The sequence below is a fragment of the Palaemon carinicauda genome, chromosome 9 (genome assembly GCF_036898095.1).
Source record: "Palaemon carinicauda isolate YSFRI2023 chromosome 9, ASM3689809v2, whole genome shotgun sequence".
Lineage (NCBI taxonomy): Eukaryota > Metazoa > Arthropoda > Malacostraca > Decapoda > Palaemonidae > Palaemon > Palaemon carinicauda.
This window is the reverse complement of record NC_090733.1, coordinates 76262456-76287800: the sequence shown is the minus strand read 5'-3', so window position 1 is coordinate 76287800 and position 25345 is coordinate 76262456. Positions and strand designations below refer to the sequence as shown.

Sequence of the window (25345 nt, the reverse complement as noted above, 5' to 3'; positions counted from 1 at the left end):
GAATTTAAATTTCTTCTCTCTTCCTTTCATGACCCACCTCCATCATAGTGTAGGTGTTTGCAACATGAACCTCAAAGAAGATTCATAGAATTCAATGGAATTATAATAAAAAAATATGTTATTTCTCTACTCATCTGATCTTCATATGCATACTTACACCCTCCTCCCGACTGACTAATGATGACAAGAGAATAGGATATTAGGTTCGACTTCGAGATTGAAGACAAGGTAGTTGCCATTAGTCACCAGATGTCGCATTGGTGGATGAGAGGTGCAGTCGTTTGAAGAGAAGACAGGATATTTTCAGTTTTTTTTGGGGTGGGGAGATAACAGCAATTCAGTATAAGTGAGCTTCAAGAACAAAGCAATATGAACATCAGGCAAGTATAGAAATAACAAAATTTATAAAAAAAAAAATCTATGTACAAGTACATAAACATTTCAGAGCTGATCTTTGAAACGGATTTATGTATTCTCGATTCTAATTTTTTTATGGTCACACTTATTACATAATCTAAAATCCATATTTTTAAATATAAAGCCTTTTATAAAATAATATGCGTAACAGTTTGCCAGTTTGACAACACAAAAGTATTGTATCTCTTACAGCATAATCACAAGCCATATTTTCATAATCATACTACTTTAAATCTAATGGTTGTGATAAAAATATATACAGTCAAGTTTCAGAGTGATAATAATATATACTGTTTGAATTTCACATTTTTAATACATCTTAACTTGCTATCATGGGTAATATTCATATTCAATATTACATTGCAGTATATCTAAGTGACTAGCACTCATACATTTTATAATTTGCTGGAAATTGAACAAAGTCATAAAGAATTTGATAAAAAAAATACCATACGTTGAAAATAAACAAAAAATATTACATTCAATAAAGGTAAACAAAAATCTTAAGCAGGGTCAAAAGCTTAACCAAGTCCCCTACAGTAAATCTCTTTATGTTCAGTCATCACTTTGAAAAGATATGAGAAATAGTTATTGTTGAATACTACATTCTTTTAGTACGTAATATTCATATACATTCCCTTTTCACTTTTGTTTCAGCAAATGGTGTAAATGGAAAATAATATTTTTCTTATAAATCATTATACTATTCAATCAACGTTCCTTTGCAAAAATAGGTAAATAAAACTGAATTTGAAAAAAAAAAACTATACTGGGTAGTTGTGTACAAAGAATTCCAGTAGACAAAAACACTACACTATAGATAGAAATATTACATTGGCTCATTTTGCAGCTTGAATACTGATTGACAAAGAACTTTTTCCAATTACAGTACCCTGACTGAAAACTAATTGCCAAAATGACTAAAGTTGGCTTAAAAAAACAAATCCCCTCTTTTCACCTCCTTTAGACACTTCTCACATATCTATGAACGCATGTGTACAGAAAACCAAAAAACCTCCTTGCATTAACCAGTAATTGATTAACATAAATAAATTTTATGGGCAGTAGAGCCAAACTTAACTATTCAATATACTGTAAGCATGTATTTACAATATGAAAAAAAAATCTAATTAAAATAATCACTCTTTCACCGGTTATAGTCAGGAAACAAATCTTAAGCAATGAGCAATACAAAATTATACTGGGCACTTCAAAGTATAATATTTCAGAACAATATTTGATATTGAGCAATGGTTTAATATTATAATAACTAGCAAAGCTACAAACCTGGTTTGAAATACAGAATGGTGCAAGCCCAAGGGCTCCAAGGAAAGTAGCCCAGTGAGGAAGGGAAATAAGGAAATAGCAAATAAATTATATATAAGTAATGAATAAAGAAATATGAAATATTTTGATCTGTCATTTATAAACTATAAAATGAGACTTATGTCAACCTGCTCAACAGAAAAGCATTTACAAAAAGTTTGAACTTCCGAAGTTCCACTGATTCAACTACCTGATTAGGAATATTCCCCAAACTGGTCACTGCTGGAACAAAAACAATAGAATACTTTACAGCATTGTGCCTCACTATGGATAAAGTATGACTAATAGAATTAACTGCATACCTAGTACGACGTACTTTATAGGATGGTACAGTCTGGGAGGATTTGACACAGATAAAATCTTACGTTACTAGATACAGTAATTGAAACTGCATAAACAAACTTGGAAAATAAAATCCAACCCTTTCATAACATCTCATAAAAAATTTGTTTTAAATGTTTCCATGTGCACATATCCTATCTTTACAGCCCTAAACCCATCTATGTGAGAAACCAGATACTATGTCTACTCAGAAAAAAGAAGATCCTGTTGTCCAATGACTATATATTCTAGAATTGAGTTAAAACGTTACATTCTTGATCCCCTATTTGGTAAAATTTTTCACATTTTTCCAAGAAAGTTGACAAGTATTTTTTTCCTGTTTGAAATAATAATAACAATAATACTATTATTATTAAGTGTCATGTCTACCTTATAAAGTAAGCAGTATCTTGGATTCTGAATGTTGGGTGTCTTAATATGGCAGAAGGTTTTCAGGGGAGTCCATATGCAAGTCACCAATGTCTGATGAATTCCCTTCAAAACTTTGAGACAAATGAATGTATTATGAGGTAACAACTGAAATGAGCAAGGCTAAATTTATTTCAATACCAAAGACGAAATGTATAGTTAAAGGAGAAACAAATGGGATAGACAAAGTTTCCTGTTCCAAACCCATTTGCAACATATGACAGCCCTAAAGATATTTTTCCTTATGAAAAATAAAGATTGGTCATGTATGGAAAGATCACAAAGATCATATGAATCAGAAACTATCATTATCACTGTAGGTAGAAGTAGATAATCTCCTCTTAGAATATGTAAGACAACCTATCTTCCTAGATTTGAAACCTCTTTACAAAACCCTTCTTCAGAACTAGAAACATAGTTATTGTTAAGAACAGAAGTTCAATTAGTAGCAAGAGCACTAATATGATCAGCAGTAAGGTCAATTGTGTTGATTAGTGAGGTCGGGTGTATGAGAAGATAGATAATAATAATCATGGAAAGGAGAGAAGTTAAGATTTAAGAGCTTGGGCATAAAAAGGTAGAAATGATAAACATCTCATTGTGTAGGAAAAACAGTATTGTACATAAGTAGTAGCATTATTCATATTGTTTTACAAAAAAGTGAAAGCAAGGCTTGAGGAAGGAAAAAAAAGTATAGTAGGGGAAGGATGGGGTCTGTACAACCTACTACAAAAGAGAGAAAAAAAGAATCTGATAAAACTACTAACAAAAGTATGAGAAATGAAGAATGAAGAAGCATAGGTAGTGATAGAAAATGCAAGAGGAGCAGTATGCGAAGGGAAATGCTGAGGTGTAAGAATAGTGATAATGGTAGGGAAACAAAAATGGCTAACAAGAAGATGGAATGTTTAAAAAATATGTCTTTCAGAGCTCCATATAACATCTTGATTCTATGTGTCAGGCAAGCAAGGAGTATGAAGGAAAACTGAAGCAGCACAAATGGGATATGAAGTGCCAATGGGCTGCTGGCACTATGAGATCACCCTTGCCTTACTCAATTCCAAATTGTCTTTAAAGTTAATACCTATTTTCAAAGGCTAACCACTGTGACTTTGGCAAAGACTAGAGCAAGCAACTCACAAATTATTTACCTCACAACTTACCCTACATCATAAGGGATGCATCTAAATTAGTACATGAACTAATTGGTTTACATTGTAGCATGCACTTTGGCACAATAAAGAAATAAATATTAAAAACTCAATTACCCGCTTAAAAACTTACACATTTTACAAAATTGTACAAAATATGAAAGTAAAACCTTAAGAGAAATCAGCAAACAATAAAATATATAACATACTGCTTGCTTGATAAAATAAAAGACAACTTTCATTAGGAAATATGAAGAATACACTTGCCTCAAAACAGCTGACAATTTCCTCTTATCAAAAATCATGTGAAAATAAACTTAACAAATTTGCAGTCTACACAGGAACTTTGATTACATGATTATCTAATGTGTAAGCCCATATGAAAATTATTCCACTTATGTCCCTTATTCTATTAAAGGTTTTAGTGTTAAGTGAGACTGCTACAATGAATAAATAAATGTTCCTGTAAAACATGTGGGTGGCCGTATATAGTCAGAGCACTTACTGAATGAAAACTATTAACACCTGACTCAAATTGGGGAGGAATTTCAGATATATTTGGAAACTGGCCAAGTAAGACTAGAACTACCACTTTTAAGAGGGGATTCAATGGACTACTAAACTTTAACAAAGAGCTCATCACTATCCAAAATAAGCTGATTGTGTGAAATATCAAAAAGTGGAGGCATTTCATTCAACTAGCCTGATGTTCCTAAGCTTTGCCCCTGCACTAACAGCAAGTTTCCTTTGTGTTTTGAACCATTGAAACTTCTAGAAACAATTCCTGTGCACACTCAATGCATTTATTACTAACATCACCAGGGGAAGACATCTTAATGCACAATAATAAGCAAATATTCTGGAGAGATCGGATCACCACCGAGAAAATCAAGAATCTGAAGTATAAGACAAAGGACACTCGCATATCAGTTACCATTTTCTACCAGACTGTTCCTTCCTTTGCTAAGGGAAAGTGTTTATTGAGGGGAAGGAAAATGGGAAAATTTTAAATTTAAAGTTTTACAGGTAAATTTTGATTAAACAGTTTCTGAAGAAGAAGCAATATGAACATTATGGGAGATTTTTTAATGCATCTCTGGTTTTCAACTTCTTACCAAAGAGTAAGCTTGTGTAAGGTAATGGCTTACCTTTCCCCAAACATACACTCTTAAAGCTTATTCAACTGAATTTCCTTAAAGCAGTTTGGGACAAAATTACTAGAAACTGAAAGAATTACAAAGCTATTTGTGTGACTAACTTTAGCAAAATACTAAAATTGGCAATTTTCAGGATAAAATATGCACTAAAGATGAAAAAAAAAAAATATTGATTTCCAACATTACATAGGGCCATTAAATATATAAAATAAAATAAAAAATATGTGATACATGGGATATACACCATTGAAAATAGATTTGTATTGTCTACAACACAATTTTGATGTCACCTTGAAAGTTGTTGATAACACCATGATGAAAAATTCAGTATAACTCCAGATAAACACAGTATAACATGGAAAATGAGATGCAATTCTTCCAAAAACACTTGACAGCCCAGTATATTTTTTTTTACTGGAATGAAGACAAAAATTCTTTGAAGACTTTGTTACACGTTACACATTACACATTACTGGAATGGCCCAGAAAATATATCTGATGATGAATGGGATATAATACACCGAACTTAATTCACTATTCGTTCTTGTAATTGCTGTTCCTGTTGATAAACTTTTCTAAGAACTAAATAATCCCTCAAAAGATGGTACAGTGCAGCATATGACACCGTTAACACCAACGCCGTTGCCAAGAGCTGATGCCACTGATGCAAAGATGCTAATAAAACCAAGTGCAATAAAACGCAGCATACGCATATCCAAACTAAAACCAGCACTGGTCGGGAGGGATCGTAAAATATAGCCTGTAAATAAAATAAAAACACTCAGAAACTTTATAATTGAATGATGAAACCAAAATTATTGTTAGCCAATGAATACACAACATTCATCACAATACCCTATGAGAACGTCAATTTTTCTTTACTTTTTCTTTTTAAGAAATAAAATACAGAATATTATTTCAATGACTTACTCAAAATTTACTGCTAGATCTTCTAAAAATTTTAAAAAGTTTATCCACAAAATATATTTCCAGTAGCTGCTCTAGCAAGGAATGGAAAAACAGAATTTTAATAAAAAAATCTATCTCAAAATCTATTTTCATACTCGCCAGATGTTCATATTGCTTTTGCTCGAAACTATGTTAATGTCTACTCCAAAATAAAAATTCCCTGTTCTCTTCCTTGCAAAATGCCTCCCCCTCTAGGAACCACCACACATTCTGGTGGTTAGGGCCACTAACTTGTCAATGATAAAGACATATTAGCCTCCTACTTGTCAATTCGATAAGTTGAAATCTCAATTAATAGTCTCTTGACATCACCGATCAGTGGAGAGGAGGGGAGATATGCATATGAGGATAAGGTGAATAAGAGAGGGAAAAAAAAAAGATTGATTTTATCATTAAATTTCTGTTTATTTTCATGGAACTTCCCTGACTTCCATATTGCTGATTTACACACACTAATGGAGGCAAGACAACAAAGGAAAATGGTGGGAAAGTAACATTATAATGTAAGTTAATAAATATAGCTACCACTTGAAACTCCAGGAGTCTAAAAGGTAACCAATCCTAACCCCAAATAAACTCGTAATCACTCAATTTCCCAGCTGGATTCCTCTATTCACCTTTTAAAACTAGAAACTTATACAGTATAAATAAAATCTTGCACTTCCTCATCGAGAAAAATAAAAGTATAACTTAAACTAAGTTTAAGTAAATACAGTGGAACCTCTACATACGAATGTCCTAACATACGAATTTTCCAACATCCGAAGTAAAATTCGACCAAATTTCTGTCTCGACACCTGAAGTGTTGCTCCAACATACGAAGTAAACAATACGCGCACGCGTGGAATTTTCTCGAAAGCGTCAACCGTGGTTTGTTGTTGACGCCGCTAGACGGCAGCACATCGGAGGGACGCCAATCGGGCGTCGCCTTGATCAGTCCTCTCATCTCGTGCGCATCGTGTGGTTGTTCTCTATTCGCTCAGTTATTAACAGTGTTTTTTATCTTCCTTTTTCACGTGTTGTTTTCTGTGTTTCGTAATCATGGGTCCTAAAAAGCTTAGTTTCGGTTCAGGAAGTAATAGTGGTGGTGAGAAAAGGAAGAAGTCAATGCTTTCATTAGAACTAAAGCAAGAAATAATAGAAAAGCATGAGCGAGGTGTACGTGTTAGCGATCCGGCTAAACAATATGGCCGGAATATGTCTACGATCTCAACGATCATAAAACAGAAGGCAGCCATTAAAGCAGTGAAACCTTTGAAGGGGATCACTATTATTTCCAAACGTAGTAGCCCTACCCTTGAAGAGATGGAATGCCTTTTGTTAATATGGATCAAGGACAAGGAGATTGTTGGCGATACGATCACTGAAACGATCATTTGTGAGAAGGCCAGCGCTATCTACAGTGACTTGAAGGCGGCGGGCTCTGGGGGTGACGCGGGGGAGAGTTCAGCCGATCCTACGACCGAGGAATTCAAGGTGTCTCGATGTTGGTTCGAGAAATTTAGGAAACGGACCTGGATTCATTCAGTTGTTCGTCATGGAGAAGCTTCGAATTCGGACACCAAGGCTGCTAAAGACTTTGTTAAAAAGTTTGAAAGCATCGTGGCGGAGGAAGGCTACGTAGAGCAGCAGGTGTTCAACTGTGATGAAACCGGTCTGTTTTGGAAAAAGATGCCTAGTCGAACGTACATTACTGCCGAAGAGAAGAAAATGCCTGGACATAAGCCAATGAAGGATCGGTTGACTCTTGCGCTTTGTGCCAACGCCAGAGGGGACTGCAAAATTAAGCCTTTATTAGTTTACCATTCCGAAAACCCTAGGGCATTTAAAGCACATAGAATTAATAAAGACCTGCTACATGTTCTATAGCATTCTAATTCTAAGGCTTGGGTTACTAGGCATATCTTTGTGGAATGGGTAAACGTAGTTTTCGGCCCTGCTGTCAAGAAGTATCTTCAGGAGAGGAATTTGCCTTTTAAGTGCTTGCTTTGTTTGGACAATGCACCCGCTCACCCCCCCGGACTCGAAGATGATATCATCAACGAATACAAATTCATCAAAGTGTTGTATCTTCCACCGAATACCACCCCTATCCTCCAGCCCATGGACCAGAAAGTCATCTCTAATTTTAAGAATCTGTACACCAAGCACTTATTTAAGCAGTGCTTTAATGTCACGCAAACCACCAACTTAACTTTGCGTGAATTTTGGAGGAGCCACTTGAATATCGTGCACTGCTTAAAGATCATAGATCAGGCTTGGGAGGGAGTAACTCGTCGGACCCTGAATTCAGCTTGGAAGAAGCTTTGGCCTGATGCTGTTGCTCCCAGAGATTTCGAAGGTTTTGGACCCGAGAATGAACCTGTGGTTGCCGCCGAGGAAGACGTCGAAGAGATTGTATCCCTTGGCAAGTCCATGGGTCTGGAGGTGGATGAAGATGACATCACCAAACTCGTCGATGAGCATCATAAAGAGCTCACCACCGAGGAACTCAAGGAGCTGCAAGCCATGCAGCATGATGAGTTCCAAGCGCAGTTGAGTGAGTCGGAGGAGACCGAGGAGGTAGGCCAAATCTTAGGTACGGCGGAAATAAAACAGATGTTGGCATATCATCAACACGTGGTTGATTTCATCGACAAGCATCACCCACAGAAACTTCAGGTTTGCCGTGTTGTTGCGCAGTTCGAGGATGTTTGCTTAACTCATTTCAGAAAAATCCTCAAAAGCCGTACCAAGCAACTTTCACTCGATAGTTTCTTTAAAAAATCTCTACTAAAACGGTCTAGTGATCATGATGAGAAGAAAGAAAGTGAAGCAAAGAAAAGGAAGACAGAATCGAGTGAAAGTGATGAAAATTAAAAATAAGAAAAAAAATGTAAAAAAAAATATAAAATTATAAAAATGAAAAAAAAAAAAATAAGCTAAGTTAAAGTTCACGTAGTGTAAGTTAGTGTAAGTTATCGTACACGTTATCGTACAAAGTCGCCGTCCCTACCTCCTCGCTGATCTTCCATCGCCTCCTGCGTAGCAGTCCCTACACCTGCGCTGGCCTGTCGCTAAGGTAAAATGTTACATAAAAACCCCTTTTCTGGGTTCCGACCTGTGCCGCCCAGTGAAATACTCCTAGAGCACTATTTCTAAGGAATATAACTGCTATATATTACCAGAGAAAAAAAGCATAGGAATGCCAGGTTGAACCCAGCTCGCTCACCTATATAAGGTGTCGGTATAAAATACTGGGGCGTGATAATTCAGAACCAGAGGTCTCGCACTATTTAGATATCTCCTCTTCAAAATCCCCGCCACAGCGAGGTGCCGATCAACACTATTACCACTAACCCAACCCACGCTAGTGACGTCACTCCTTTATAGCACTTGTTGTTATTAAGTCCAACATGTTTTTTCTCGTGTTTACCCTTGGATTTATCATTATTTTATAATCGATGGCCGATTCCCAAGATACCCCATCGAAGTTAAGTACTTTATCCATGAGTTTTAGCGAGATTGGGCAGTGTAACCTCTGTTTTATTAATTGAGAAGTGTTTATATATGAACGGCGTCCCCGTTCTTACCGTTCATGGTTCGGCTCTGCCCTTTTTCTCGTTAGTTCGTCCGTCATTAATATTTGTTCGAACTTTTAGGAGTTTTTTCCTTACATTTATATAGTACACCGTCTTTATGCTTTCATCTAGCATTATTTTATGTTATCCTATGATATCAGTGTTAGCGTTTCATCAAGGAGTAGGTTATGTTGGTATGCCTGCATTCGTGCATGTTGGTGGATTGCGTCACCATTGAGATTGTTTCGCTAGTTCTAGGAAGACGACCATCTCACTAATTATTATTAAACCTTTTAGTTTTATTACGCTCCACCTAGTTTTACATTTGGTTCGAGTGGGACTCTCGCGTTGTTTTTACTGTTCGATCTACCGCTTCAGTAACTAGGTTGGTACCCCTGCTTTCCATCTGCTGATGGCGTCATGCTTCCTCCCCTACCACTCGCCCGAGTCCCTCTCTCGCCATATTATTTCTGCATGCCTAACCTTACTTACGTGATTTCGCTTTTAATTCATTAATTATGTTCATGTATTTGTGCATTGATATTATATTTATTGCTTTACTCCGTTATGATCATATTTTTGGGATTTTCATGTCATGTTGAGGGGATCTCCAGTTGGTAGCCCTGTCTACCACTACGCACTGGTGATTCCCCGGTACCATTCCCACCCCCCCACAGGTTGGGGAGGCTATTCCATCCCCCCCCTCCTCCAGTGTACACCCTTCCTCTCACTCGATGGTTGTTGGTTATGACATACGGGTCAAGTATGCTTGTTCCTCAGTCTTCCCTCAACGTTCCGACATATTGAGGACTGAGTGTACCCACGGGGTGTGACTTAGTCTCATTCATTCATACCGGGCGGTTTCGTCTCCCCCCCTCCCGTCGCCCCGATTGGCCATCGGTCGGGGGAGGGGGAGGGCCGGGACCACCGGGGACTATCACACGTGATTAGTCGGTATAACTGCACCTTGGTGTAACCTTTGCTTTTAGCTCAGTATAACTGCACCTTGGTGTAACTTTTGCTTTTAGCTATGGTTGTAAGAATGAGCACTTATATTAGGAGTGTCCCCACCTACGGTACCTCCTGCTATTATCGTCCGCATAGGACTTATTAATATCCCATATCATTATATTATATTCTACATGAATCATTACCTTCGTCCCGGTACCTCCGGTTGGGTAGTGGGGGTTCCATTGGCTCCCCCCGCGCTCTCCCATGGTACCCTCCCGTCATCAGACATCGGAGCCTCCGGGCTCTTAAATACAAGATCTGTTGACACTGACACAGTTTTGATTAATATCCTCCCTCCGAGAGCCCTATTCAATTACAGACATTAGTTTTAGATCATAACTGGAGTTTTTCTATTTATGTATTTTAAGGATGTATCTTAGGTTACTTTGGGTTTACTTTAGGTTACTTTAAGTTTACTTTAAGTTTACTTTACCAACCCTGTTCCCCGGCCCCGGGGGCCCCGGAACTAGTTATGATTATAATTATTCATCACTGTTTTTTGCATCCTTTTTCATCCCTTTTTATCTTATACCTCCCTGGTAATGACGGGATGGTATATTCCTCGCTATGACAATATTATTTCATTGATAATCTTAACTTATTACGGAATTGTTTCAACAATGTCTGTTAATTTTTATAATTTTTCCCCGGTTACTATACCGGTTCGAAATTTTGTTCATAGCCTTTTGTCCCGATTTTATATCGGTCTATTTTAGGAATCCGGAACACCCGGATCTTTTTAGGTTATTAACCTATTATGGGATACTCACGTATCTGTATTTTATTCTATACTTCCCAAGTAGCGACGGGATAGTGTATTTCAAGCTATGACAATATTATTTCATTGATAACCTTAACTTATTACGGAATTGTTTTAACAATGTCAGTTTATTAAAAACCCCTTTTTTAATGATCATTTCTTTATTATTATTATTCTTTTTTTAGATATTTATGTATTATTATATTGTATTAATGTTATGTGTAATTATGTGTAGCCAATTATTAAGGAGTTATTATGGGTTTTTAGGCTGAGGAACGAATTAAACAAATTACCGTGTATTCTTAGGGGAATATTTGCTCCAACATACGATCGTTTTAACATACAAAGCAGTTTCTGGAATGAATTAAGATCGTATGTAGAGGTATCACTGTAGATTAATGTCAAATTCTTATTTACACCATACTGTATCTATCAGTTACCACAGCACTTAATGCCCATTATATTTCTAATAAAACATATTTCTTTTAAATAAAAACTTGCAAAAAATCAACAAAATAAACCACAAAGTCACTCTTAACACTGCTTTCCTAATTTTCCACATAAAGAGAAGTAGTTAAACTACACCTTTATGAATCTAAGCATTTAAATCATTCCTCTGACTTAAATCTAACTTGCTGTGTGACCTTCTCACATAAGACTTAACAAAAACAAAATGCCATTAAGAACTTTTACTCTTTAAATATCAGTCTTGTTATCATACAACTTTACAGCTCTCTAATGTACTGTTGCCTTTTCTCCCAAAAAACTATATGAAACAAATATACTATTAACATCTAGTGTACATATAATTGGTTCTGAAATGGGGTAAGGAGATAAAATCAACATCCCACCCTCAAAATCTCATTACATGAAATGAGGACCTGCAGCCTATAAGGACGTCTATCTGATATTAATGTAAATAGCCAATCTGTTCGTGGTAAAAAGAAGATTGTTATATCTGTAAGATTTTTTAAAGAAAAACTTTTTAAATTTTCAATGCGGTGAAACTTTTTAAAAAAGTAACATTACTTTTCAGATTAACCAAATCAATTCTGACAACTATAGAGTTTGTAAAAGTAAAATGTTTGAATAACTCTCAATTTTGAAGAAAACATGTTACACTAAGATATTTACTAATATTGTACTAGCTTCTTGGATATGTCCTAAACCTGTATAACTTACATAAATAATTTTTTCTAAAAGTAACCAAAATCTCAACAAAATATCCAAATTAAATTTTGTTATTGAAAATTTATCAAATTATACGTTTAAATAAACATTTTTTAGTGTATCATGTATTTGCTTACCACTCTCTATCTTCCAAAATATACCTTTGTTTAATTGAATAGTTATCTTGGGAAAGATATTTGTTTCTTGTGTTAGGGTGTTTGGAGACCAGAGGCCTTTGATAGACCTTCTTTACCAAAGAATAACTGGTAGGAGTGTTCCCCAAGTCAGATAAAAAAGGGAAAAACTTTTCCTAACGGGAGAGGTTGAGTAAGACCACCACAGACCTATACAATCTATTACTGTAGTCTCGTTGGCATTTCAGCATAAAGCATTTTCGAGAGGAACCCTGATGTCCTCCTACTGTTAGAAGAAGATGATAGAAAGGCCTCTTCTGTGTTTGTTGGTGATTTCAACACTTACAATAAGGAGAGGTTAAATTCTGTTTCTCCCACTGATCATCATGACTTAAGAGCTTTGGACTTTGCCTCTGAAAAGAGCTGAGTGCAAATCATGAGTGAAGCTACTAAAATATCTGGTAACCGCTTGGACCTAGTGTACACTGATCCCAAGTAAGGTTGGTTCTTCAGCTGGGATATCTGATTGTGTCTTGGTTTCATTGTAATAAAGACTGAGCAGCCTGTCCATGATTTGTCATATTCATGTAATAATGTAAGATATATAGAAAATTTCAAGCAGACTGGAATGGCATTTTGAGTGATCATTTGCATTTGAATGGGTCACATTTGTATAAACTGATGACTCTGTTATTCTCTTGAATGAGAATCTGGTCAACAAAACTGACAGGAGTAAACCTTTTTGAGCATTAAAATACCACGTGGAAGACAAACCCTAGTTTAATGATGATTGTACCCATGCTCATTAGGAGAAGCAGAAGGCCTATCATCTTTGAAAGGATAACAGTTCAGATTTAACTTGAATTAACTATGCTAAGCTAAGAGCTGTTGCTCAGAGAGTTTATACTTCAACGGAAAAGGAATAAAATTTGACCATAAAAGAAACCCTCTCTGGTACAACCCACGAATGTAAGTGGTGGGCTTCCTTTATATCTGCCCTCTCTGGTGTCGACTTAACAGTTTCTCCTTTTTCTCAAACCAGATGGCTCTGTCACTCGCTGTTCAAAGGAATGGGCAATTCTTTAGGTTGATGTGTTTGACAGTTTAGCAGAGTAGTGAGAAACTCGATCTTTCTGTTTTCCTGAGCCAAAACTAACTAGTTTAGCTTTTTGCTCCTGCAAAATTAGAACACTCTTGATGAATTTTAAGGTTCATGGGGGTTTAGCTCTAAATAGTATTTTTCCTTTTTATAAAAGCACTTGATTTCTTAGTTCCTGAGTTGCATATTATTTTCCACAAGTTAGCAAGTAAAGATTCTTTTAACACTTGTTGGAGAACTGGTAATGTTACCCAAGTAAGTAAATGTGCTTGGGGTAGCTCTATTCCTGCTGATTACCGCTCAAGTTCCATAACTCCCCTATCATCTACAGTTCTCGGAGGTCTATTGGCAAAATGTCTAAATAGGTATACTAAACGTAACCATCTTTTCCCTAATTTGTTGTTTGGCTTTCGCAAAGGCCTTGGAGCATAAGATGCCCTTCTTACAATTTTCAATGCTGTTCAGAAACCTTTTGATTGTGATCAGGAAGTCTGTAGGATTGGCCTTGCTTTTAGAGCTTCCTTTGACCGTGTTAATCATGAGGACCTTGTTTTCAAAGTAAAACAGTTAGGAGTAGGTGGGTCTTCTCCGAGAATCATTATTGAATTTTAAGTAAGAGATGGCAAAGACTTTTCATTGTAAATGGGTACCATGAGTACAGGAATGTGACATCTGGTGTTTCAAAGGGTAACATTCTTGGTTCATTAATTTCTATACTATACCCACATAAGTGGTTTGGTCTAGAAAATAAGCTTGTTGCATATGTGGATGACACTACTCTCTTTGCCTCAATCCTATCTCCTGAATATAGATCTGGGAATGCCAAATCCCTTTATCAAGATCAAGTAAAAATTAGTACTTGGTTTAAATTATGGAGCATGAAGTTGAATCCTAACAAAGCTCAAAGTATGATAGTAAGTAGGTCAATGAAAGTACCTCCTCAACATCCAGATCTCTGTATTGATAATGTTTCTTTAACTATGTATAACTCCCGTAAAATTTTTGGTGTGATTTTTCATTGCAAATTTACTTTTGAGAAACACAATCGGTCTGTTTCTTCTTCAATTGCACAAAAAATTGGTTTATTGTAAAAGTATTTAAAAATTTTCGGTTATCAATCGACCCTCAAGAAATGTTTTAATTATTTCATTCTACCTTTCACCAGGTACTGATCTCTTGTCTGGTCTTCAACTGCTGACTTTCTCTTAATTTGTTGGATAGAAACTTGCTGTCTATTGAATTTCTTATTCCTGATCTGTATATTGATCTCTGGTACCTCGTTCAGTTAGTTCTTTGTACATGTTGCAAAAGATTTTTCCTTTTTCTGACCACCCTTTGCATTTGGATCTTCCCAGACTGTACCAGCCTGTATGTAGTACTAGGTATATAGTTAGCTCTAAGTCTTGCCTTCTCCATCTTAAGGGTCAATATTTAACAGTACATGTATTCTAGAAGTTAATTTCCAGCTACAAACAAATTATGGAATGATTTTCCTAATTAGACAGTTGAATGGGCAGAACCTCAGAAGTTCAAATTTAAAATTAATGTTTTTATATTGAAAAGGATGACATGAATCGCTTCATAGTTTATATATTTATTTCAACATTGTTACTGATCTTAAGATATTTTATCATCTTTATTTAGTACTTTTCATAGTTTATTTCCTTATTTCCTTTCCTGACTGGGCTATTTTTTCCTGGTGGAGCCCTTGGGCACAATTATAGCATCCTGCTTTTCCAACTTGGGTTGCACCTTAGCTAGTAATAATAATAATAATAATAATAATAATAATAATAATAATAATAATAATAATAACAATAATGATAATAATAATGAAAATAATAATAATAATAATAATAATAATGAAAATAATAATAATAATAATAATAATAATTTGGGCTCAAAAGCATGGTACAAAGACCTTCAAGTAATGCATATAGTCAGTATTAGCCCCTGCTAGGAGAGTAGGATAGGAACAATAGTTGGGCCATTTTCATAAGTTCCGTGACCGCTGAGAACGGAGGTACTTTTCTCATTGGATTTGACTTTTTAGAAGGATAAAATCACAAATTTTAAAGTAATTTGTATTTTTCCTAACATACTTACCTAGAACTACCTTCTTAGGAGTTACTGGCTAACTCTACCTAACCGACCAGCTTTTTGTATAGTTTATCTCCCTCTTCTCGTTTTCTACGGGGTCAACCTCTGGCAGTGTGGTATATGCCCGAGGCGACCCCGGGGTCAGGCAGCGTGATATCTCAGGTCGACTCTCCAGTAAGTTTCGTTGGAATAGGTATTACTAGATCCTGCAGGTTCTCGGGGAAGGATGGGAGGGCCATAACCCGAAGGTAGTTCTAGGTAAGTATGTTAGGAAAAATACAAATTACTTAAAAATTTGTGATTTGTTCCAATACGGTTACTTACCTAGAACTACCTTCTTAGGAGACTTACACTTTAGGAGGTGGGAGTGTCCTGCAGGAATCAGGATTCGACGGGGAGGCACGCGAGAGAGGGAACCTCTAAGGAGGTCTTGATTCTAAGACCACTTGAAAACTGCACGAAAAGTAGGGGAAAACTATCCAAAAAACTCACTTAGTGTCTAAATGTCTTACCTTTTTCAAAACCAATTTCTTGAAGGTTATACCTTTCCGTGATTAAGGTCTTCTCCTCCTCTTCCTGGCCCGTTCGATCCGGGGAAGGAAGGAAAAAGTGGAGGGGGGGGGGGGTAAGGTTAAGGAAGGTACTAGTGTCTCTTGGCATTAACACCCCCGGTTACCCTGTGGCTATGACCTTAGATCTATTGAAGGGCCGACACGACCGGGCCAATAGAAAACTTGTCCAAGGATTTTCTCGTACAATCTTTTAGACAATGTTCCGTGAAGGTGGACTGTCTAGACCAGGTCCCAGCCTTCAGGATCTTACCCACAGCCATGTTCTTCTCGAAAGCCAGAGAGGTGCTCAGAGCCCTGATATCATGAGGTCTCGGTTTTCCAGGTAGAGGGGTCCCAGAAGTCTCGTAGGTTCTCTTTATCACTTGTCTCAGCCAAAAAGAGATGGAATTTTTCGAGACTGGTTTCTTCACTCGTCCTGTTGAGATGAATAAATTTTTGATCTGAGGGCGGCAATCTTCAGGCCTCTCCAGGTATTTTCTTATAGTTCGTACGGGACATAAGAGGAGATCCTTAGGGTTGCCGGATCGAGGGATGGCTGGCACCGAAAAACCCTCGAACCGAGGATCCTAACACGCTGGGTTCTGCGTTTTCGCCACAAAACTAGGGACGAACCTAAAGACAACTTCCCTCCACCCTTTGGAGTGTGAGACCTCGTAAGAAAGGCCGTGTAACTCGCTAACTCTTTTCGCCGAGGCCAGGGCCAAAAGAAAAGCTGTTTTAAGGGTGAGTTCTCTGTCTAAAATGTTCCTGAGAGGTTCGAAGGGCGGTTCTGACAGAACTTTGAGGACTCTTGCCAAGTCCCACTGCGGAACCCGTACCTCCTGGGGGGGGGGACATGATTGCTCAAAACTACGGATGAGCATCGAGATGTGCCTCGAGGCTCCCAAGTCAATGCCTCTAAGGAGGAAGACTTGACCTAGGGCTGCTCGAACTCCCTTGATGGCTGGGATGGACGAACCCACGTCGTCTCTCAGGTACACCAGAAAGCCTGCAATGTCCTGGATCGACGCCCCTAAGGGCCTGATGTTTTTGGATTCACACCACTTCAGGAAGACTGCCCACTTCGCCTGGTAGACAACTGCCGAGGAACACCGTAGATACCCAGACATCCTTGACGCGGTTCTCGATGAGTATCCTTCTTTCTTCAGGAGCTTCTCGATAACCTTCACGCGTGAAGGCGGAGGGATCGAGGGTTTTTGTGCCACCTGTGAAAGTGAGGTTGTCGCAGGAGGTCTGGCCTGTCCGGAAGCGGCCAAGGAGGACGAAGAGCTAATTCCTTTAGGTCTGCGAACCAGTCTCTCTCCGGCCACCAGGGCGCTACTAAATTCATCGACAGGTTGGACGACCTTCTCACTCTGTTCAGCACTTGTCTGATCAAACTGAAGGGAGGGAAGGCGTACACATCGAGACCGTCCCAGGGATGTTGGAAGGCGTCCTCGAACGCTGCTGATGGATCTGGGATTGGAGAACAGAACACGGGGAGTTCGGCATTCAGACGTGTGGCGAACAAGTCTATCACTGGGGAGCCCCACAGTAGGATGACTGCTCGAGCTACCTCCGGGTGTAGGGTCCACTCCGAACCTATCACCTGACCCGCCCTGCTGAGGCCATCGGCCATCACGTTCCTCTTTCCTGGAATGAACCTTGCTGTCAGTTCCAACCCTTCTTCTGTGGCCCACTACAACAGTTCCGTGGCTAGGGCGCAGAGAACCTTTGACTTCATGCCTCCCTGCTTCTTTACATACGCCACTACTGTGGCGTTGTCGCACATTAACGTCACAGTGTTCCCTCGCAGTAAGTGTACGAACTGTCGACACGCCCTTAGAACTGCTATCATCTCCAGGATGTTTATATGGAGAGACGCCTCCTCGCTGGACCATAGCCCTTTTGCGGATTTTCCCAGCAGGTGCGCTACCCAGCCCTCCTTCGATGCGTTCGTGAACAACAGCATCTCCGGGGGGTCGGAGGCGAAGGGCATTCCCTTCTCCGCGTTTGACCTGATGCTCCACCAAAGAAGGGTCTCTCTCGTCTTCGGGAGGACTGGCACTACTTTGTGGGGTTCCTTGCCTTGGACCCACGACTCCTTTAGATTCCACTGTACCGGGCGGAGCCTGAGTCTCCCTTGCGGTACTAATTTTTCCAGGGAAACCAGGTGACCCAGTAACTTCTGCCAGTCCTTGGCCCTCCTGGGTTGTCCCGTCAGGAAGGGTTGAAGGATACGTTTCAGGTTGGCCAACCTTTCTTCTGAGGGGAAGGCCCTTACTAACTGGGTGTCCAAGACCATCCCCAAGTAAGTCATCCTGGTGCTGGGGACTAGCTGGGACTTCCCTAGGTTGACCGTGATCCCTAACACCTTGCAGAGGTCGAGCAACATATCGCCTTGCTCCTTCAGTTGTTCCCTTGAGGAAGAAAGCAGCAACCAGTCGTCCAGGTACCTGAGTAGTCGAATTCCTTTCTGGTGTGCCCACGCCGAGATCGAGGCGAACACTCTCGTGAACACTTGCGGGGCCGTCGAGAGGCCGAAGCACAGGGTCTTGAACTGCAGGACCCTGGACTCCCACTTGATCCTGAGGAACTTCCTGCTGGAGGGGTGTACAGGGATTTGAAAGTAGGCATCCTTGAGGTCGAGAGACATGAGGAATTCCCCCTCCCTCAAGGTTGCGATCACTGTCTTGGGGGTATCCATCTTGAATTTCGTCTTTGAGACGAATTTGTTGAGGGCTGAGAGATCTATGACTGGCCTCCACCCTCCTGTCGATTTTTCCACCAGGAAGAGCCTGCTGAAGAAACCCGGGCCGGGGCTCTCCACTGTCTCCAAAGCTCCCTTGTTGATCATGGTCGCTACTTCCTCTTGTAGCGCCAACCTCTTCAAGGGGTCCTTTGGAACCAGCCAATCGGCCCTCTGGGCTGGGATGAGAGGGGGAGGCTCTTCCAGGAACGGGAGTCTGTAGCCCTCCTTCAGGACCGTCACCGTCCAGGGATCCGCACCGAGATCCCGCCATGCTTGCCAAAAATGTCTGAGGCATCCCCCTACTAGGGGCTCCTGCGGGAGTAGGGGGCCTCTCCTCCTACCTTCTCCTGGAGGAGCGGCCAGATCTACCTCTCCTAGCGTTACCATAGGAGGGTCTGTAGGCTGACTGAGGGCCTGCCGTGGTCCTACGGGTGGGCTGTTGCGAGGCTTGAAGCCAAGGGGCTGAAGGAAGTTCTCTTCTGGGAAGCAAGGGTGTGGTCTGTGAGGAGTGAGGGACGTCCGTTGGAGCTCTCCTAAACGTGGACTTCCTCATAGGCGGGGGCCTAGGATCCGTCTCTCTCACTTTCCTCACCTTCTTCACAGTATCCTCTACCAACTTGATGGGGAAAATGTCATTCCCCCACACGGAGGAATTTCTCAGTCTCCTTGCTTCCCTGTCAGGCAACTTCCGCATTAGTTTGCTCAAAACAGTATCTCTTTTTCTCAGGACCCAGTTCGAAGCTACCGTCAGAGACTGGGACGATAAGAATTTGAAAGCCTTGCCCCCAGAACTAACAAGGTCCCGCAGCATTGCCTGATTTTCTGGAAGGGAGAGGTCGTGTGATGCCTGAAACCCCACCAAAGCGCACGACCACCAATCCAACCAGGAGGACACGTAGACCAGGTCCTGAGCCATGTCCTCCATCATAGATGCTTCCGTCGGGGAAAAGCACACGGGGGCCGTGGATGCCCTGTCTTCCGAGGTTCCTTGGTTCAGCGCGGACACCGCTGCTTCCACCGCACGGGGACCGCCGCGATGCCCTTCGGGAACGTAAAAACGTTTCTGGGATTTTAGGCCCGGCAGAAGTTTGGAGGAACTCTGACTTCTGGGGGCCTCTGCTAGTCCTGCCAAGTATCCATCGATCTGTTCCATCCTCAGCTTTACGTCTTGAGCGAGAGGGAGAGACAGAGATGGCTTTTGTTGTACCAGACTGTCGATCATCCTGGACAGTCCGGAAAGTACTGCCTTTGCAGCTGAGGGCTTGGGCTCATCCAACCGGTGGTGTCTTCGGATGAGGGCCAGTACCTTACGGTAGGAGGAGATGTCATACGTCGAGCACTCCCCTCCTTCCACCAGGTCTTCCGTCACCAGTTCCTCCGTATGGGGGTAAGCCGTGACGGTGGGAAAAACAACGCCCGACGGGCCTGCCAGTGGTACGGGCTGCCCTGTGGGGACGAAGGCATCCGTTATGGGAGTACCAACGTCCTCCAAGCCTACCAGCGGTATGGTCTGCCCCGTGGATACAAAGGCATCCGTCATGGGAGTACCTTGTTCCAGGGGGGGCTCCGTGGATGGGGGATCCATGCGGACCGACGGGCGCCCTTGGTGCTTAAGGAAGGCCTCCAAGGTGCCCGTGGTCGACGCTAAGCCTTCCTTCATACTCCTTATATCCTTCCTAAGGGAAGAAGGGGCGGAGGCTACTGTAGGGTTAAACAATGCACGGGGGTCTCGGTTCGAGCCCTCCCGCTGGGCGGCTAGGTCGAAGGAGGAGCCAGGAGGGTGACATAACAAAGGCGAGGCTCTAGGGAGCCACCCGGAAGCGGCCACGGCTGTGGAAAACCTAAACAGCTCGCTCCGGGGCACTGTGACATTCACCCAGTCCTCTGACTTACTCCTCTTCACTTTTTTCTTAGAGGACTTCGACCATTTCCTACCATGCCTCAAGCGGGAACGAGACTTTTTCTTTCTTCGGGATTTCTCCCTCTTCCTTTTGATCAGGTTCCTGTCTTCGTCCTCTGATGACGAAGAAGACGAAGAGTCCGATGACGACGACGACGAGGATGAGGACGGAGCTCTCAACCGACACGTCCAAGACCGTGGGGGGAAAATAACGTCGTTTCTCAGGTGCGGGCGGTTGCAGAAACACGGGGGGTAGCGTAGCCGAGGGAGCCGGAGGGGTCCCCGCGAGTCCTTTACAGAGCCACTGATCTACCTGCTCTCTAACGGGAGACCTGAAGGGAGTCCTGGGTTTCACCCATGTGGCGGGGTCCGGAGACGTCGAACTACCTTTCTCCGTGTCTCCCCCGGCGGTCAAAGCACTGAAACACGCCACGAGGCAGGGGAAGTACCGGCACTCGGCCTACCCCACATAGGATCTTCCGAGGCGACGGGACCTGCGGGCACCAGGCCCTCGCCTCCTACCCACACTTCTGCACTCCACTCAGGCCCCACACATGCCTGCCCCACACTGGACACATCCCCCACAGGAAAATCAGACTCTTGGGGAAGGGCAATGGGCCTCTTCCCCGCAACGGACTTACCTCGTCCCCTACGCTGGGTAGGGGGAGAAGAGCGGGCGCTACGGTCTGCCGAATCGTCTGGCGAACCTGCAGGCGAAGAAATGCTTAAATCTTTAGGCAACTTCTTAGTTGCCTTCTTCTTCTTCGTCCCGAAGCGCACCCACTGGATCTCAGTCCAATCAGCACATTCCGGGCCCGTAGAGGTAAGGGAACACGCTTTCCCCCTACACGTGGAACACGGAGTAGGGATCAACCTCAGGCTTGGAGAGGAAAGCCCCGCAAGACTTCCCAGCCACAGGCCCAGGGCAACGACGAGGATGCTCCATAACACAACGCTAACACACCAAGAGACACAAGGATAAACGGGAGAGTGAAATGAAAAACACGTGGGCAACACGCGGTAAGCACAAAGGATTGGGGGACACGAGGGTCGCACAGGTAAGAGAGAGCGCGGCGAGATGTATATCACGTCGCGACCAGAAACTTACTGGAGAGTCGACCTGAGATATCACGCTGCCTGACCCCGGGGTCGCCTCGGGCATGTACCACACTGCCAGAGGTTGACCCCGTAGAAAACGAGAAGAGGGAGATAAACTATACAAAAAGCTGGTCGGTTAGGTAGAGTTAGCCAGTAACTCCTAAGAATGTAGTTCTAGGTAAGTAACTGTGTTGGAACAAAAAGAAATTTAGCCCCCATGCCCCTGTCAAAAGTGTAGGCATAACTTTTGAGTACCCCTGAAATCAAAATGGCCGCTGTCGCCAGTTCAAAAAATTAACTTTTTCCTGGTTTGTCTTAGAGTGCTGTACAAAATATGTTTTATAAAGTTTTTTGGCATGGGGAATTCATTTCTGATGTTATTTTATTGATTTGACCTGTTTTTCATATTCAAATTCACCACACTAAGAGAGTTTTCTTTTGTTTCTGGTCAATGTGTGAGGTTCTGCTTCCTTACTTCCATACTATTAAAAGAGGATCAAAACTGAATTAGTGTAATACTCAAGACATTTCAAATAGATATTGTCAGCAAGATGTCATATGAATGTGTACTGAAATGTGGAAAGACTTTTAAGTCCTCAGATACCATCAGCCATGGAAAGTGGGAATCTCTAGAGTCAAAGTCTAAAAGATGGTCAGGACTTGATAGGTATAGTGATATTTACAGCACCACTTTATGGCGAGACGGACCTGCAAATTATTACATGTACCACGGAGAGTGGAATGAGTTCTGGAATGAATTAACTAGGTGTGTGGAAGGACTGGGTAGAAGGAATTATGTAGTTTTCATGGGTGATTTAAATGCTAGAGTGGGCACTGGAGAGGTAGAAGGTGTCATTGGGAAGTATGGCGTACCAGGTGAAAATGAGAGTGGTGAGAGACTGGTAGATATGTGTGTTTAGTAAGAGATGGTAATAAGTTCTAGCTTTTTCAAAAAGAAAGATAAAAACAAGTATACATGGGTAAGAGTGGCAAATGGAAGAGTGGTAGAAAGGGCATTAATGGATTATATGTTGATAACTTAAAGAATGTTTGGAAGATTGAAAGACGTGCACGTGTTTAGGGGTATGGCTAACGGTATGTCTGATCATTTTTTGGTGGAAGGAAAATTAGTTGTAGTAAAAGAGTGGGTGAATAGAGTAGGTGGATGTAAAAGGGAGCTAGTGAGGATTGAAGAGCTAATAAAATGGGGGGTAAAAAGTAAATATCAAGAAAGGTTGAAAATGGCATATGACGAAGTGAAAGTAAGAGAAACGGGTAATTTAGAGGAGGAGTGGAAGTTAGTAAAAGAAAATTATGTTGGGATTGCAAGTGATGTGTGAGGCAAGAAGTTTGTTGGAGGCAGCATGAGGAAGGGCAGTGAATGGTGGAATTAAGTAGTGAAGGTGAAAGTGGAAGAGAAAAAGAGGGATTTTGAAGAATGGCTGCAGAGTAATAGTATAGAGAAGTATGGAAGATATAGAGAGAAAAATGTGGAAGTAAAGCGCAAGGTAAGTGAGGCAAAGAGGGCACCTGACCTGAGGTGGGGTCAGGGATTGGGTCATTCATATGAAGAGAATATGAAGTAGTTTTGGAAAGAAGTGAATGAATGATTTAAAGTTTTCAGGCATCCTGACATCTAAGGTCATTGACGCCGGTAACATTTAATTTATGTATACAAAAATAAAAGATAAAATAAAATAAAAAATAAAAGACTATTCAATTAAAATCATAAAAGTTGAATGTCATAAAAGTTAAATATTTTTCAGAAGACCTGCTTCTGAAATAAATCTAAAAATGCCACTTGCATGGTAGGACACATCATTTCCAAGAATCTTGGCAAGGATGAACCAGCCACCCTCACCTCGAGCCTCAAACAAATATCTATTCCGCAAGTTGTTATAATTGGGGCATTCGGTCAACAAATGCCTTACTGTTAGAGGTACTACACAGTCGTCACAATACGGTTGATGTTGGCCCTTCAGCAGAAACTCGTGTGTCAACCGAGTGTGACCAATACGGAGACGACAAAGAGACGTCTCCCATTTTCGGGGCATCATATTATACCTCCAAGGAGATATGTCATTTGTTATCTCTCGCATTTTATTGCCATCTTGACTATCCCATTGCTGTTGCCATTTATTGCAAACCAATTTCTTGATGTCAGGTAAGAAATCATCACAGGGAATAGGATACCTTCTTGGCAGCAACTCTGATGCAGCCTCCTTAGCCAGTGAATCTGCCTTCTCATTCCCGGACACACCTACATGTGCTGGAACCCAACAAAATTGAACCGTTATACCTCTCCGTCCAATAATGAAAAGCCATTCTAAAATCTTTAAAACTAGAGGGTTATTAGAATTAAAAACTTCCATAGCTTGAAGGACACTCCTTGCATCACTAAAAATTGTAAAATTACCCTCCTTCTCCAACGCTATTTTCTCAATAGCGGTTAATATGCCATACAGTTCGGCAGTAAATATAGAAGCGGTCAGAGGAAGTGCACCTCTACAATTAAAACCATTACTATGTACTCCAAATCCAACGCCAGCATCAGATTTGGAGCCATCAGTATAGATAAAAGTTGATCCTCTATGTTCTCTAACATGTTCATTAAAAAGAGACCTGGCTTCTAGGTCTGACATATTCTTCTTACCTCCAATAAAATATTTACAAAAAGATATCTCTGGTAACTTCCATGGAGGCGTTGGTGATACCTTGAATGGAAGTACCTTATTTCTAATTATATCCAGACTATTTAATAATCGTTTCACCCGAAAGCCATAAGGTTGAGGAGATTTTGGGTGGAACTCAAAGTATGATGCGTGTCTTACAAGGCTTGCAGTCTGAAAGGCGAGAGAGTTAGGGAGTCTTTGCAATCTAAACCAATACCGAAGAATGGAAGACATTCGGTAAAGGTCTAGAGGTAACTCTCCAGCATCAACAAGGAGACTTGGGATAGGCGAGGTTTTAAAAGCTCCCGTAGACAATCTAATACCTGCATGATGTATCGAGTCTAATATTTTTAACCGGCTTGGGGTTGCTGAAGAATATACCTCACAACCATAACTAATTTTGGAAAAAATCAAGGCCTTGTATAATTTTAAAATAGTATTGCGGTCTGCCCCCCACGATGTATGGGACAATACTTTTAAGATATTCAGAGCTTCAACACATTTAGCTTTTAATGCTTTTAAGTGAGAAACCCATGTCAGCCTACAATCAAATATCAAACCTAAAAATTTAGCTTCTCCTGCACATGGTATCCGTTGACCTTTAATGTATATATCCGGGTCTGGATGTACTCCCCGGATACGACAAAAATGGACAACGGTAGTTTTACTTGTCGAGAACTTAAATCCATTCATGTCAGCCCACTGGATAATTTTGTCAATAGAGAGTTGGATTTTTCTCTCAACCATTGCCATTCTGGTGCCAGCAAA

General features: G+C 40.9%; 1 protein-coding gene across 1 annotated transcript in view; it reads right to left on the bottom strand.

The window, feature by feature from the left end:
• Positions 1 to 710: 710 nt before the first annotated feature.
• Positions 711 to 25345, bottom strand: part of LOC137647004 (transmembrane protein 39A) — a 116255-nt gene continuing 91620 nt past the window's right edge. Inside the window, exon 8 of the mRNA XM_068380111.1 lies at positions 711 to 5561. Within this exon, the coding sequence (XP_068236212.1) occupies positions 5328 to 5561 (234 nt within the window). The 3' untranslated portion in view covers positions 711 to 5327. The remainder of the gene's footprint in view (positions 5562 to 25345) is intronic.